At 28.5% G+C, this 16,144-nt stretch overlaps 1 protein-coding gene and 1 long non-coding RNA gene across 3 annotated transcripts in view; one reads left to right on the top strand and one right to left on the bottom strand.

Moving 5' to 3' along the window:
• Nucleotides 1-2,952, top strand: part of LOC136856041 (uncharacterized) — a 276,656-nt gene extending 273,704 nt beyond the window's left edge. For both annotated transcript variants that reach the window (XM_067133599.1, XM_067133600.1), the window contains one exon: nt 255-2,952. In XM_067133599.1, coding sequence (XP_066989700.1) covers nt 255-2,743 — 2,489 coding nt within the window. In that variant the 3' untranslated portion in view covers nt 2,744-2,952. The remainder of the gene's footprint in view (nt 1-254) is intronic.
• LOC136856042 (uncharacterized) overlaps nt 1-16,144 on the bottom strand; it is a 72,981-nt gene that overhangs the window by 16,598 nt on the left and 40,239 nt on the right. The window contains exons 2-4 of the long non-coding RNA XR_010858201.1: nt 14,767-14,906; nt 14,307-14,355; nt 13,998-14,099 (exon numbers count right to left, since the gene is read on the bottom strand). This is a non-coding gene — a long non-coding RNA (uncharacterized lncRNA). The remainder of the gene's footprint in view (nt 1-13,997; nt 14,100-14,306; nt 14,356-14,766; nt 14,907-16,144) is intronic.

Genomic DNA, 16,144 nt, shown 5'->3' with positions numbered 1-16,144 from the left:
AATTTTTAATTATTCTCCTTCTCTGTAGCTCCAGGGAACAACTGTCATCATTAGTCATTTGCATCTGTAGTAGATTTTCAAGTCCAATTGCAAGGCCAGAAAGAATAACTGGTGATTTCTCTAAAGAAAGATCAATTCTAACTGCTCTAGAACTCTGATGGCTTTCAAGCCTTCATGTGAATCTACAGCCTTTCCATTAGGCTCTTTAAGTCACTTGCAAGTTTTGGTAATGCCTGATTTTTCACCTATTTCAGACACAAAAATCGGAATGTTTGGCATACCTCCACTACTGGGTGGCATGGTAGGTGTTGGTGGAGTTCTGCTCCTACTTCTGATAACAGGAGCTATAGTGGCCAAACACGCCAGACCTCGCAAGACCCCGACGCACATACACACGCTGGTCATGACCACTGCAGACAAGTCTACAGGGAAAAAGGCAGGCATCTTTGACCCAGATGTTGTAACGTCCCTTCGACGTCATACAGATAGTTTGGACGTGCTCCCCAGGGCAGCTTCTTCGACAAGATCTACTGCTTCTCAGACTCCAGGCCAGAGGCAAGCTTTCATACAAACAAACGCCCATGGGCATACCGTTACAAAGGCATATGTTCACAAACAAGGCAACAGACACCCTTCATTATCCAGAGGATTCTGCATTCGACGACAGGATAGCCCGTTCTCCGATTCAGACAGCGACGACTCTGACGAGTCTGATTCAGACTCAACGTTCACTGACCTCACAGCAGCAGGCAGAGCAGCTGCGTGCCTGTCCCCTTCAGCGGTGGCCTGTAGAAGTAATTCCTTTCCCCGCACAAATTCCAAGAACATTCGCCACATTGCAGCGTCCTACAACTCTCAGATTCAGTGTTGTCAGGGACCTCAAGTTCTTTCATCCTCTGAGGGAAAATTGCATCAAGTCTCTTGCATGCAGGGACCACCCTCTTCATCCAGTCAACTGCATCACATAACAACCTCAGCTGGTGAGTTACACCAGCTGATATCCTCATCTGGTGAGCTTCAGCATCTTATCACTGCTTCTGGAGGCCTTCAGCATATGACTTCGAGAGGGGAGATCTGTCACATTACATCAACGACAGGGACCTTACAGCATCTCACCTCCACTTCTAAGGGGATGAAACACCTTCAAAATTCATCAGCGCTACAGAGTCACACTCCCTCATCACAAGAACCACAGTATCAACGGTCATCATCATTAGATGGTTTGCACACATTTGTATTCTCCGAAGAGCTACAACGATTCCTTACTTCGAGAGAATTGTGCCAAATTTCCTATTCAGAGAAATGCTTTCCTTTTGTACCCTCTGCAACAATCTGGGGAACAATAAACAATTCTAGGGATGCAATGCCTTTGCAAGCAAGTTCCAGCCACCACTCTGTGTCACAACAAACACTGTCATCAACTGTCAGCATGCAGCCACTTTCATCATCCATGGACATTGACAAACCAAGTTCCTTTAGAGAATTAAGACAAGCTATGACTAGTGTAAATACAAACCTTTACCCCAGCAGTGACTCACAGATACTTCCAGCTTACCAAGGGGCTCAGCCAGTTCAGAATACCCAAGAAACAGCATCTATGGGACTTCAACTATGTGATTCTGAAGTTTTACACCATACAGATATGCCAGTTCAGGAGAACCAGCTTCCTGAACCTTTGTTATGTGGGGAATTACTGCCTCCTCCATCTTTTAGAGAACCTCATCAGAAGTCTCCAACAGAAGAGCTACCAGGGTCCAAAACATCTGAAAGTTTGCAGCCATATACATTGTTCTCATCAGTACCACAGTTTACTCCAGGGCCTATGACACAGTCAGTTTCCTTTTCAGACTTTAAGAAGCAGGCCCCTGTCTCCATAGAACTGCAGAGTTTTCAGACCTTGAAATCTACACATCCAGTTTTAACCACTGAGACCAAATTAGATAATGCTTATGTTTCCTCTTCTGCATCCTGTGGAGACTTAAACCTTAAGTCATCTTCAGGAGGTGCTAATGATTTAACAGCTTGCAATCAACCTTTGATGCCCACACCCTCTCAAAAACTGCAAAAGTTATTTGATTCGTCAAGTGAAATAAGAAAATCATCACCTACGAGTATATTGCGATCACCTAAATCTACCATACGAAAAGTCCAAGCAAATCAGTTGCATGATAACATTTCTGTTCCTAGATCACTTTACGGTAGAGTGAACAAACCTTCTGTAAGATTCTGTGACACTCTAATAACCGAAAAATGCCCAGCGAGAAATGCAGGGACATTAACAAGCAACGAATTGAGTGACTTTTGTGGAAAGCCCAAACAAGTGTCGTTTGCGGAAACAGACACGAGTGACCAAGTGTTGATTAGGAAAACCACCAAAACTGATGGGGCCAAAGCTAGTGCAAATAGATGTGCTCAGCTGTTCACTACAGGTGAGTGTGGTTATGTCAATAAGGTCCCAGCCGGGGAGATCCCAAGAACTACGAAAGAGAGTGAAATGTTGGACACTGCATTGAGAGATCTCTTGTCATTTGACCCGAGTCCTGTCAAATTCCCAATTCCCAAAGACTCTAAGAGTGTGGAGCCTGTAGCCTCGTCCCCCACTACACCTCCTAGGGGTGTCACCCAAAGCGGACAGCAGTTCAGTGCAGAAATTTACCAGGCTCCTTCAAAACCGTCCTTATTGAACCAATCTAAGGAATCAGACGAAGGGTTTTTCAATGTTGTTGATAAAGAGAGTTCCTGATATATGAGAGATTAAAGCTTAGGTCAGAGATTGCTTAACCTTAAATAACCTTGTTTAACCTGCCCAGTCTCCTATACACTTAACAAGGCAGGAAATGGGGATTTTGATACTGAGTGCACAAGAGGTGGTTATGAAAGTTGGGAAGTTAATTATTCTCTTGGGTTTCTTACTAATTCTACGTGTATGGAACTAATAAATTGACCAAACTTCATGTGACTGAATTACCTTCTTTGGGATGTTATAAGGGTGAACAGATTTGAGTTAAACTGGTTCAATAGTTAAGGATAATTTTCCATGAGAGGATATTAGTTAATGAGAAGAAATGAACTGTGTATACACATATACATAAAAATATGTATATGTATATACATATATATATATATATATATATATATATATATATATATATATATATATATATATATATATATATATATATATATATATATATATATATATATATATATATATATATATATATTATATATGAGGCTCAAGCAAAAGACCTGTAAATTTCTCTCCACACTGGCACTGACGACGAGGACCCCCTGCCTCTGACGAAAGGTAATGTACTAGAACCTGAGGTTTTGAATCAGTCACAAATCTTTTATTCTTTTACTGAACTCATTTTTCATTTCTGAAGTGTGATTTTTCCATGAAGACCTGACCCATTTAGTGCAGTGATTTTAAATGTCCTAATTGTCCATGTGTCTAACAGTGCCTAGAATTGAGCTGCTTTGGTGCCTTCCATACACCCCCTCAATTCCTTTTGATTGTGTTAACCATTGCTTTACACAACTGTATGTGTTCTTGATTGCAGACGGAGTTGCTAGCTGTGGAATCAACTGTTCACCTTGCGCTTGTGCTGTGGTCCCAACCACTGCCCCTCACTCAACGGTGTCTTTTGAAGTGGAATTTTCTTCAGTTCCTGTTATTATTAACTTTGCTGTAAAATTAGTTGTCCGACAAGATCTTGCTTACCTGTCTCATTTTGGAGCTTACCATCCTTCTGATAGTATTGTTAATTTTAAAGACAAGTGATTTTAAGTGATCTTAAGTGTTTTATTTACAACTTTATCTGTTGAAGTAAGGCCTTCAGCCCTAGATTTTCTGCTTGTATATCCCTGAATCAACTCCTTGGGTTAGATTGAAAGTTTCCGTGATATGTTTACAGTTCCCTCTCAGATGAAACATAACAAAATATATATATATATATATATATATATATATATATATATATATATATATATATATATATATATATATATGTATTTTGGATTCAGGTGCAGATGTACTTTGATTCAGCATCTTTCTAATGCATCGGAATGTGAACACAGCAAGCTTGATATGATAGTGTTAGCTCAGAGACGATGTAAAGTTTCATTTGCATTTTGAAACTGAGATTTATCATTTTTGTGATCGTTAACCTCGCCTGAAACAGTGCCTCGAGGCGTGATTGAGACATAATCGGAAGTCCGTATGACATGTGACAGGGCGTGACGATCGTTGACCCACATGGCATTGTGGGCACCAGAATCTTCCGGAATGACGTAACGGAATCTTCCCCTCAGGCGTGCATGAGTGTGTTCGTCAACGCCCGCCTTCTTGCAGGAAAGGAAAATGTCTGAAATTTTTGTTCATTCTCGCGTCGAACTTGCGTCATGATGGTGACAGAGAAATATTTTTTTTGTTGGCGTGTGTGTGTGTGTGTGTGTGTGAGTTGTGTGTGTGTGTGTTGAAGTGCGTGTGAGTTGTGCAAGTGAGTTGGGTGCAGTGAGTTGAAGTTGAAAGTGAGTTGAAGTTGCAAGTGAGTTGAAGTTGATGAGTTGGTCAGTGAGTTGAAGTTATAAGATTAAATTTATCTTATGTTTATTTCTTTCCATTTATTTGTTTATTTTATTATTTGATGTAATGCACTATGGGAGTTTGAAGGTATAAGTTTTATTACAAGTTGGTGTGATGTTAACAATTTCTATTTATCTTATGTTTTGTTCTGTTATGCATTTATTTGTTTATTTTATTATTTGTTTCACATGTATTTTTTGATGCACTATGCACTGGGGTTTAATAGAGATGCTTTTATCTCCTTCCCAGGGAGGTCTTACTGGATCCATGATGGAATTTGGAATAAGAATGGTCATGGGTAAGGAACATTCGGAACGGTGCATTTTTCTGATGCATACAATAATGACAGAATTCGTGACTTGATTAGTGATGTTGTCTTGGCTAATTTTATGATAACTGATATGTATTCTTGGTAGTAATATGATTTTGGTCTTGCCACATAGTTTAGTCCCTCAATGATTTTGAGATCCCATTTTCTTTGATTCATTTTTCAGACTTGGGTTTTGAGTCAAATTATATGACTCATTCTTTTTAATTAATTAGTGGCTTGTTGCATTTTTTAATAAAGTCTATTTTTCTAGCACCATTGAGTTTGATTCAGTGGCCTTAGTCATTTGAGAGAGAGAGAGAGAGAGAGAGAGAGAGAGAGAGAGAGAGAGAGAGATTGGTGAAAAGGCTTCTTCCCGTTGGACCCCCGAGTTGCCAGTAGCCGCTTTGTGTTAGGAAAGTGTCCTTGCCCAAGAATGGTAAATACGCTTTCTAGAAAGCATATATATATATATATATATATATATATATATATATATATATATAAATGTATGTATGTTTGTATGTGACTGTATGTTTGCCCATATGTTTGTGCCCTACATAAATCCGCACCGCTTGACTGATCTAAAAAAAATTGGCATGTGGCCATCAGTTGACCTAACTTATATAATAGGGTAGGTTTCAAACCCATACCCATTTCCCATTCCCTTCCCCTTCCACCTTCGCCTTTCCTTTGTAACTTTATGTGGTAACTGCTTGACCGATCTAGGCAAAATCTGGCAAATAAAAATTAATACATATAAACAAAGAGAATTAAGAAGGATAAAATAATGATATTTACTTTTTTATTCTTATTTCTTTTCATTTACATTTAATTATTTTTATTAGTTGTTATTTATAATTATTTATCTTTATTCATTTTGAGTTCTTTTTGTAAAAAATAAAAATTTACAGAAAGAACTCAAAATGAATAAAAATAAATAAATATAAACAACAATTGATAAAAATAATTAAATGTAAATGAAAAGAAAAAAGAATAAAAGTAAATGGATAAATGAAAATAAAAATAAATAGAATTGGTTAACAGTAATAAAAACATAAAATAAATTAAAATACACAGAAAATAAAAATATACATAAATTAACAAAAATTTTAAACAGTAAGAATATATAAAAATGAAATATATAAAACATATCAAACTCACACAAACAAATGGAAATAAAAAAATAATAACAAAAATAAATAAATATAAAAAACAAACACGAATAAAGGTAAAAAATTATAATGAATAAAACTAATAAAAATTTAAGTAAATAAACAAATAATATAAAAGAATAATATATAATTAAAATAAAATGAATAGAAATGATTAAATATAAATAAACAATTTCGTAAATAAATAGAAATAAATAAGAATCAATGAAAAAATTTAAAAGTAAATGAAATAAAGATAAATAAAATTAAATAGAAAGTAAAATACAAAGATAACAATAAATAAAAATGAATGAGAAACAGAAAAGAATAAAAATTATAAATAAAATTAAAATAAATAAAAATACCTGAAAATAAATACCAAACAGTAAAAATAAATAAAGATAAATAATAACAAAAGCAAAAACTAAAAATAAATATAAGAATTTTAAAAAATTAACATAATTAATGAAAATAAAAAATAATTAATATACATAAAAAAGATAAATATAATAAAATATTAACGTAAATATATAAAACTAAATAAAGAAAATAAATATAAATAAAGAGAGAAATAAACTGAAAATAGAAAAATTAATAAAAGTTAGAAAAATTTAAAAATACATGACAAAATGAAGTAAAAATAAATAGAAATATTTCAACAATTAAAAAAATTGAATCGAAAATAAATAAATGCAAATAATAATCTACATAAAAACAAAAATATCCAAGAATAAGTAAGAATAGTAAACAAACAAAAATCAAAATGAAAAAATATAACGAATGAACAAATACAAAACTAAAAAAAAAAAGAATGAAAAAATAAAGGCAAAAATAAAACCAAATAAAGAAAAATAAAAATAAAAAGGAAATAAAAATTACATGGCAAAATCACATAGAGACAAATAACAATAGATAATAAAATTAAAATTACTCAAAATTAATAATAATCTAAAATACAAGAAAAATTAATAAAGATAAGAGAAAATAAAGAAGAAAAGAAATACATAAAAATTAAAATAAATATAATAAATAAAATAATAAAATATATGGGAAGAAAATAATTAAATATAAATTCAAACAAATAAAAGAAACAAAACTTAGGAAAAATAGATAAAAATACAACTAAAAATAAATAACAGAAAAAATAAAATTACAAAATATAAAGCTAGGTAAAAATGAAAATGATAAAAATTAATAGAAATGAATATATATATATATATATATATATATATATATATATATATATATATATATATATATATATATATATATATATATATAAGTAAAAAAGACATGAAAAATAAAAACAAATAACAATAAATAAAAATTAAGCATAAATAAAAGAAAATACAATGTTTAAAAATAAATAGAAATAAAAATCATGGATAAATAAAAATAAGTAAAAAACAGAAATAGATGAAGAATAAATAAAATCAGAGAAAAAATTAAATATTTTTAATAAAAAATATAAAAAATATGAAAATATATAACATACAAAATAAAGAAATAATAGAAAAGAATATTTATAAGTAAAAAGGACATGAAAAATAAACAAAAATAACAATAAATAAATAATTAAATAATAAATAAATAAATAAAATAAAACATTTTTTAAATAAATAGAAACAAAAATTAAGATTCAATAAAAATAATAAAAAAATAAAAAGGTGTGAAAAATAAATAAAAATAGAAAAAAATTTAATCAAAAATAATTAAAAACATAAAACATATGAAAATATATGAAAATAAATAATAATAATAAAGTAATAAGAAATAAAATTAAAAAATAACAAATAAAAACTTTAAATAATATAAAAGCAAAAATAAAATAAAATTAAAAATAATTAAGAGTAAAAGAAATATGTAAAAATATAGAAAACTAAGTAAAAATAATTACAAACAAATAGAAATAAAAGTAAACAAGAAGTAAGCAAATACAAAAATCAATAAAAATAAATTAAATAAACAAAGATTAAAAAATAAATAATAACAAAGAATGAAAATTGATAATAAGAATAAATAAAAGTGAATAAAAATAATAAATGAACAAGAAAATACATAAAAATAAATAAATAAAAAATTAAAATTAAAATATATTTAAATAAATAAACATAAAAATATAAAAAATAAACATAATAAAGATAAATAAAAATTAATTAAAATAAAATAGATGAAAATATATGATAAATTGAAACAACTGATAATAGATAAAAATAAATAAAATAATGCAAAATAAATAGAAAAAGGTTTAGTTAAAATTAAATAAAATTAAAAAATAAATAAGCTTGAATAAAAATAAATATTAAAAATAAGAAATAAGTAAATTAACCCAAGAATAAATAATAAAAAATAAAAACAATTAGAAATAAAAAATAAAAAATGAAATGAAAAAAACAATTAAAAGAATGAAAAATAAAAATAAATAGAAATAAAAGTAAATAAATATCACCGAAGGAAACAAGAAAATTTAAAACAGATGAAAATGAATAAGCAAAAATTAATTAAGATAAGAATTAAAATATAAATAAAAATAAAATAAAAGATAAAAAATATATAAGAACATTATCAAAAACAAAAATAAATAAAATAAACAAATAAAACTATAATGAATAAAAATAAAATAAATAATAAAAAAATTGATGAAAATAAAAGCAGTGAAAATGAAAAATAAGTAGAAATAAATAAAAAGTAAAAATTTAAAAAGAATATATAGAAAAGTTAAATAAAGCAAATATATCAAGAAGTGAAAATGAAAATTAAGAAGTAAAAGTAAAAATATATGGAATTCATTAAGAATAAATAAAAATAAATGATAAAATAAAGATAAAAATAGATAAAAAATAAATAAAAAATAAGCAAAAGGTTAAATTATATAAAATATATGAAATAACAAAAATAAATGAAAGCAAATGAAAACAGAAATAAATAAACGTAAGAAGAAAAATTAAATTGAACAGAAACAATAAATAAAAATAATAAAAAGGAAATAACAGTTCATATAAAAAGTTAAAAATAAAACATAAATGATGTAAAAAATAAAAATAGATAAAAAATAAAAATAAAAATAATTTAAAATAAGTAAAAATGAATAAAGTTAAATAAAAATAAAGAAAATGTTAAATAATATATATATATATATATATATATATATATATATATATATATATATATATATATATATATATATATATATATATATATATATATATAGAAATAGAAATAGATAAAAAGCAATAAAGATAAATATTAACAAATATAAACAATAAAATTAAAAGATAAAAATATATTAAACACGTAAAATTGAACACAAGTTTAAAATGCATCAAAATTAATAAAAATTTAAAAAATAAGTAAAATTAAGGGGAAATAAATTAAAAAATCTAAATACCTAAAAAATAAATCACTTAAAAATAATTGGAAATATATGAAAATGAAAAATCTAAGTAAAAGATGATATTTAATAAATAAAATGGCAGAAACAAATAAATAAAAGTAAATAAAAAACAAAAATAAAAAAATAGATAAAGATAATTAAAAATAAAATTACATAAGATTGAATATTAGTAAAAAATTAAAAATAGTTAAAAAGAAAACTATATAAAAATTATTAATAATAATAAAAACAAATAATAAAAATACAAAATTAATAATAAATAAAAATTAAAAATTAAAATAAATAAGCATAAACAAAATAAAAAGTAAACGAAAATAAAAATAAATAAAATTTGAAGAAACATAAGAAATAATGAAAATTAAAAAATAAATCGAAGTAGACAAATAGACAAAAGTTAATGTATATTAAAATGATTGAAAATAAAACAACACTAAAGATAAATGAAATTACATAAAGATAACTAAAAATAAAAAATTTAAAAAATTAAAAATTATCGAAATTAAAAAACAAATAAAATCAGTCTAAAATGAAACAAATAAAAATAAAAAATTAAAATCAATACCAAACAACAAAAGTAAAACAAATAGCTAAGATATATTAAGAGGAAAATAAATAATATATAAGAAAATAAATAAAGAAATAAAGAAAAACGAATAAAAATAAAAATTAATAAAATTAGCAATTAATAGAATTAAAAATAAATAATAATAAATAAAATAAACACAAGAAATAAAAAGTAATAATTAAAAATAAATATTAATAGAAACAAATAACTATAAATAAAAACATTTAAAATAAGTAAAAATAAAAATAATAATAAATAATGATCTACAAAAATAAATTATTAAAATAAATAAAAAAGAATAGAACTATATATGAATAAATAAAAAATTTTAATTAAATTCCAAATTAAAAATTTGAAAAATAACAAATATATTTATAAATGAAAAAGGTAAATTAAAAACAAATATAGGTAAATGTAAAACATATAAATAATTTTTTAATTACAATATGTATAAATATAATCAATAAACAAATCAAAATTATTCAAAATAAATAATAAACAAGAATAAATGAAAATAAATAAAAATAATCAAAATAAATTAAATACAAATAAATTAAGATAAATAGAAACTAAAATAAAAAATACTGATGAAAGTAAATAAAAAAGGAATGAAAATAGATAAAAAGTTATAAAAATAAAAAAGATAATTAAATAAAAATAAATCAAAATACATAAAAATAAATGCAAAACAATAAAATTAAACAAGAGAAACAGATATGTAAATAAATGAAACTAAAATAAATATATAACTATAAAAATCTTAAAAACTCTCATAAACACATGACAAAAATAAAATAAAATAAGAAATAAAAAGATAGTAATATAGTAATAAAAAAGATAAGAGTAGTTAGAAACTAAATCAAATATATGAAAATAAATTATATACGTATGAATGAAAAGTGAGAAAAATAAATGAAATGGATAAAAAAGTTAAAAAAAAAAATTAAAATAAAAATCATTGAAAATAAAAATAATTCTAAGTAAAACTATATAAAAGTAGCAGAAAAATACAAATAGATAAGTAAAAATTAATAAAAAGAAAAACATAAAAATTGGAAATGAAAATAAGTAAAAGTAAATATTAATATACATAAAAAATTAAAAATAAACATAATTAAACAAAAATATTAAATAAATAAAGATAAAAAAATTAAAATAAGTAAAATCCAAAAATATCTGAAAAAATAAAAATCTTAACAAAAATAAAAAATAAAAATAGTCAAAAGTAAAAATATATAGAAATGGGTAATACGTAAAGCAATAAAATAAAAATCAATGCATAAAAATAAATTAAAATACATGAAATATGATAAAAAGAAAAAAGAAATAAAAATATGAGTAAAAATTAATAAAATAACAAACGAAAAGTAAATAAACATAAATCATAAAAAACAATATTTAAATAAAAAGTCCAAATAGATCGAAATATATAAAAAAAATTTATAAATGCAACAAATAAAAATAAAATAATAAAAATTAATAGAATAAATAGAATAAAATATGTAGCAATTAAAAAAAAAAAATTAAAAGAGAAATAAATAAATGAATATAAATGAAAATAAAAACAAATGAAAAGAAATAATAATAAAGATAATAAAAACTGAAATAAATAAAAATGGATAAGAATAAATGAAAGTGAAAAAAAGAAATCAAAATAAATAAACGTTTATAAAAAATAGAAACAAATATAAATATAAAAATAAATAATAGAAATAAAGAAAATAAAAATAACTACGATTAAAATAAAATAAGTAAAACACATAAAAACAAATAAAAAAATTAAAATTAATAAATATAAATAAGAAAAATAGAAATATAAAATATAAATGAAAATCCAAAAAATATGAAAAATAAAAAGAAATATGTAAACAAACATACATAAAAATAAAAAAAGAATATAAAAATGTAAACGACTACAAATATGTAAAAAGATAAATGAAACATAAAAAACTGAAATAAATCAAAATTATAAAATGAATATTAAATAAATAAAAATTTAAAAGATTACACAAAATGAGTGACTTCTTTGCTTTTTGGTCTCAGTGTGGCACTCTGCATTGGCCCACCAGAGTTTGTTGTCGTTTTCATTGAAAAAAGTTGGCGGGTGAGTTTGTGTTCCCTTTTAGAGGTCTCTCTGGGTACAGGGCATAATTATGTTCTCCTTAAATGTGCTGTTTTGAGTTGATGGTTGTTAAGCCCAAGTAGGGCGAAGATTTCATGTGGTTTAGCTTCCATTGCAAAGGCTTTTTCCATTATCCTGTATTTTATTTTTGTCGTGATTCAAAATCAAATAAAACTGAATATGAGAATGCGCAGTGAGTGATATACACCACTTGGTCTTGGACAAACATCTCAGAAGTTGAACAGATATGATATTCATTTTATCTGCTGATGGCTAGTTGATATGTATTCCGAAGAAAAGGTTGATTGTCCTCGGATTCAGAAAGTGGGTCAGATATCAGGGATCAGTGACTGTGTTCTTATCATTCCAAACTAAAGCCTTATACATTCTGGAGATTTTGTTAAAATTTTACAATTCGTTTTGTCTGAAACTTTCTGGTATTGTGAAAAGTTCATGTTGTAGTTTTGCACAGGACTACTTAATTAAGTGACACTACTTAATTTAGTGGCACTTACTTGCGACATTGTTCGGCCAGGTCATATAAAGGTGAGTAATAATTGCTAATTGTGATCAGGAACTAGAGATGGGGAATGGCAGGCTATGTTATGATACAGGCCCTTTAGTGTTGATTCCTGACGGTACACAAGACCTAGCGGGTGGGGTGGGGTGGGGGAGGGTAGGAATGGTAATGGGCGGTTTCAGACCCGCGCCCCCCTAGGGCCAAACCATTTTGTGATGACAGCAATATTTATGAGCGCAAAAGAATAGAGAGCCCATTTCAGTAACGAGGTGTGCAGTCCACGAAGAAGAAATTTGCAAAGTCTGAAAAATATGCAAAATTAATTTTCTTAAATATTAGCCTATTCTTGAAGAGAGAGAGAGAGAGAGAGAGAGAGAGAGAGAGAGAGAGAGAGAGAGAGAGAGAGAGAGAGAGAGAATCTTTTATTGCCTCAGGAGGTCACCCCTAGATCTCAGATGGTATAGTGAAAGGGGATCAAGGCCATTTGCTTCATACTCTTTGCACCCTTTAAGGGAGAGAGAGAGAGAGAGAGAGAGAGAGAGAGAGAGAGAGAGAGAGAGAGAGAGAGAGAGAGAGAGAGATAACGGTAGCATACTGCGATATCACTTATCAGAATAAGACTGCTATCTGCCGGACACTACCGAGCACCTTTAGATCGTGTTACTGTCCTTACCTAGACGCATCGAGATCAAATTTATCCTTTTCCTCTAAAAGACTAATTAACGAAAGCCCAACCATCATCAATAAAAGGTTGAAACCAAGTTTACCATCACTGCAATTGTAACTACCATCATCATTGTGGTAGCCCAAAGACCTCTAGATCCTTCCATTGACTGAGGCTTAGGCCTATCTCTCTCTCTCTCTCTCTCTCTCTCTCTCTCTCTCTCTCTCTCTCTCTCTCTCTCTCTCGGAACCTGATCATTTGTTGCCAGCCTTTTATTGGCCGTAATAGTACCATAAAATTCTAGTCACATCTTGAGTGATCTTTGGAACCATTAGACAGATGAACGAACCAAACATACCCGTTACAATAACGTCTGTCTTTTGTATTTGCAAAATGTGCCGCCAGGAGTGACGAGCACTGGACGGGGTACCAAAATGTATAAAAGTTTTATCTTTCCTACAAAAAATCTGGGAATAAGAGCCCGAATTCCTACCAGTCTATAAAGGAAAATAATGACTTTTGAGAATGAGAAACACACGCACACACACGCAAATTAACACATTAAGAGCAAAACATAATACCCTCAGAGAGACTGGATTATAGGAGTTGCGAACAGAAGCGAAATGAGACATTTCAGAAAAATGACTGGAAAGCAAATGTGAAAAGATAAGAGGGACACTTACGTTGCTTTTGGCAAACTTCTTCACTTGAAAGTGTCAACAGTCTCCTCCTCTCAATAGCTCTTGTCTGGAGGGGGGTCTTCTTCAAGCGAGGACTATGTAACCCTAAAAATAACGATCCTAATTCAAAATATGCACAAACAAAGCAAAAAAGTACTAGACAGTCAATCCGCACACACTACTTCTGGATTATGAATGATGCAATATCAAATGAGAGCAAATTTCATAACAGAACACGAATAAGTTATAAAGAGTTCAAAGAGCTTAAATCCCGTCTTCAGTCAAGCAAGCAAGCAAGCTGCTGCTTCTTACCTCTGCATGAAACTGGAATGAATGTTTACTGCTCAAGACATCACGATAGCTGTAATAAGAGAGAGAAGAACTGATGAGAAATGGGGGCGAGACTTTTGCCTCGTAAATGAGCATATTTACGTCTAAAACATGTTTTCGCTCTTTTGGTGAATCCCCAGTTGATATCGATGTTAAGGAAGGTCAGAAAATTGCAATATCAGTCAGAATACACATTGTATTAGAATAGTCCATATATCATATACTTATCCAGCTATTTCTGACGAACAGTATTTCCAACAGACCATTGTATCTAGTTTCACTGTTAGTGAATCATCTCCCTAACCACCATAATCAGTAAGAGATTAGGTATCAATGTTCTTATTTGCAAAAACCTTCTAGCACTAAAAATCATGAAACTCTCACCATGGGAATTGTGGCGCCAAAACAATCATGAATGAAGAATATAAACACCCACTCCTACCATGATTTCAGAGTCTGAAGGAATTATTCTTCTAGGGGCCTTCTGTTGATTACCTTAGCAGTCTGTTTTTCAAGTCATCAATACATCACAGTGTTCCTTGTTTACAACTGCAAATTATCTTTTTCAGAGGTTCTGTTTACCTGAAATTAGAAACAAGTTTGTTAGAGGATTATTATTATTATTATTATTATTATTATTATTATTATTATTATTATTATTATTATTATTATTATTATTATTATTACCAAACAAAAAGTTTTCTTCTGAAGATGGAAAAGAAACCCACAAGATTCATAACTTGTTTAGTAAAACATAACTTTGATCTCAGCAATAACTGTGACCCTTTTTCAAGAGATGAGGTAGTCAGGCTTGTTCAAGGCCCAGTCAAGTTATACACAAGAAAATATTATTATTAAGCCCCTCATAAGAAACAAGCCAAAATTGGCCAAGCTTCAAAATACCATACAACATTGGAGACAGTTACTTGAGTTATGAAATTTAGGTACTTTAGACCATTAAACTCTTATGACAGAAAAAGAGGTGTTGGGGTGGTTGGACAGCAAGGTCAAGAGAGCCAGAAAATAGAGGAGATGAATAGCAAGGGCCTAAATATGGAATTGGGAGAAAACTACAGAGAGGTTGGACAGCAAGACTGAAGAAAAGATGCAGCTATAGAAAACAAAAACAGAGGTAAGGCAAAAGGAGAGAATTATGATAAAACTGACTTAAACTAGAAATATAAATGAATGGAGAACAGTTCATATGAAACTGTCACTGTATGCCATTCATACAAGCAACGAATATGGCCAAGAATGTGGGATTTTATAACGTCCAAGAATGAAATAATTTCTCCAATGACACCTATGTTTTCGACAAGAAATGAATCTGATTCTGCATCAGTTTCAATCCTTGCATCTAGTGTTCATGCAGATCGTAACAGTTAATTAATAATATGAGCAAAGTACGATTATCAACTAAACTCTTTAAATATTTGGGCCCCAGTCGCCACCAAATATTGGTCAACATTAAGAAACGAAGTTCGTGACCCAGTATAACTACACACTTTAAAAGTAAAAGAAAAAATACCGAGAGAATTGGTCAAATGCAAGACACTGTCATACGTCAGAAAATTCTGAAACTTATCTTTTACACATTTATTTGAGTGTAGTCAATCCCTTCAATGTATTCATTTTAGTCTGTGCTTCAAGTTTTGCAGTGTGTTTGGATATAGGCCTACTTGTGAAGTATCTGGGAAGTTCTACTAAAATTTCATTTCCCTGCTGACTTCAACTCTCTCGGCACATGTTCGGTGTGAAACAGCATTAGCTACATTCCACCTTGCCTTACACGTCGGCTTGGGCTTACAGCTGTTGAGACA

The sequence above is a fragment of the Macrobrachium rosenbergii genome, chromosome 34 (genome assembly GCF_040412425.1).
Source record: "Macrobrachium rosenbergii isolate ZJJX-2024 chromosome 34, ASM4041242v1, whole genome shotgun sequence".
In the NCBI taxonomy this organism is placed as follows: Eukaryota; Metazoa; Arthropoda; class Malacostraca; order Decapoda; family Palaemonidae; genus Macrobrachium; species Macrobrachium rosenbergii.
Note: the sequence above shows the minus strand (reverse complement) of the source record. Positions and strands in the feature narration are given on the sequence as shown.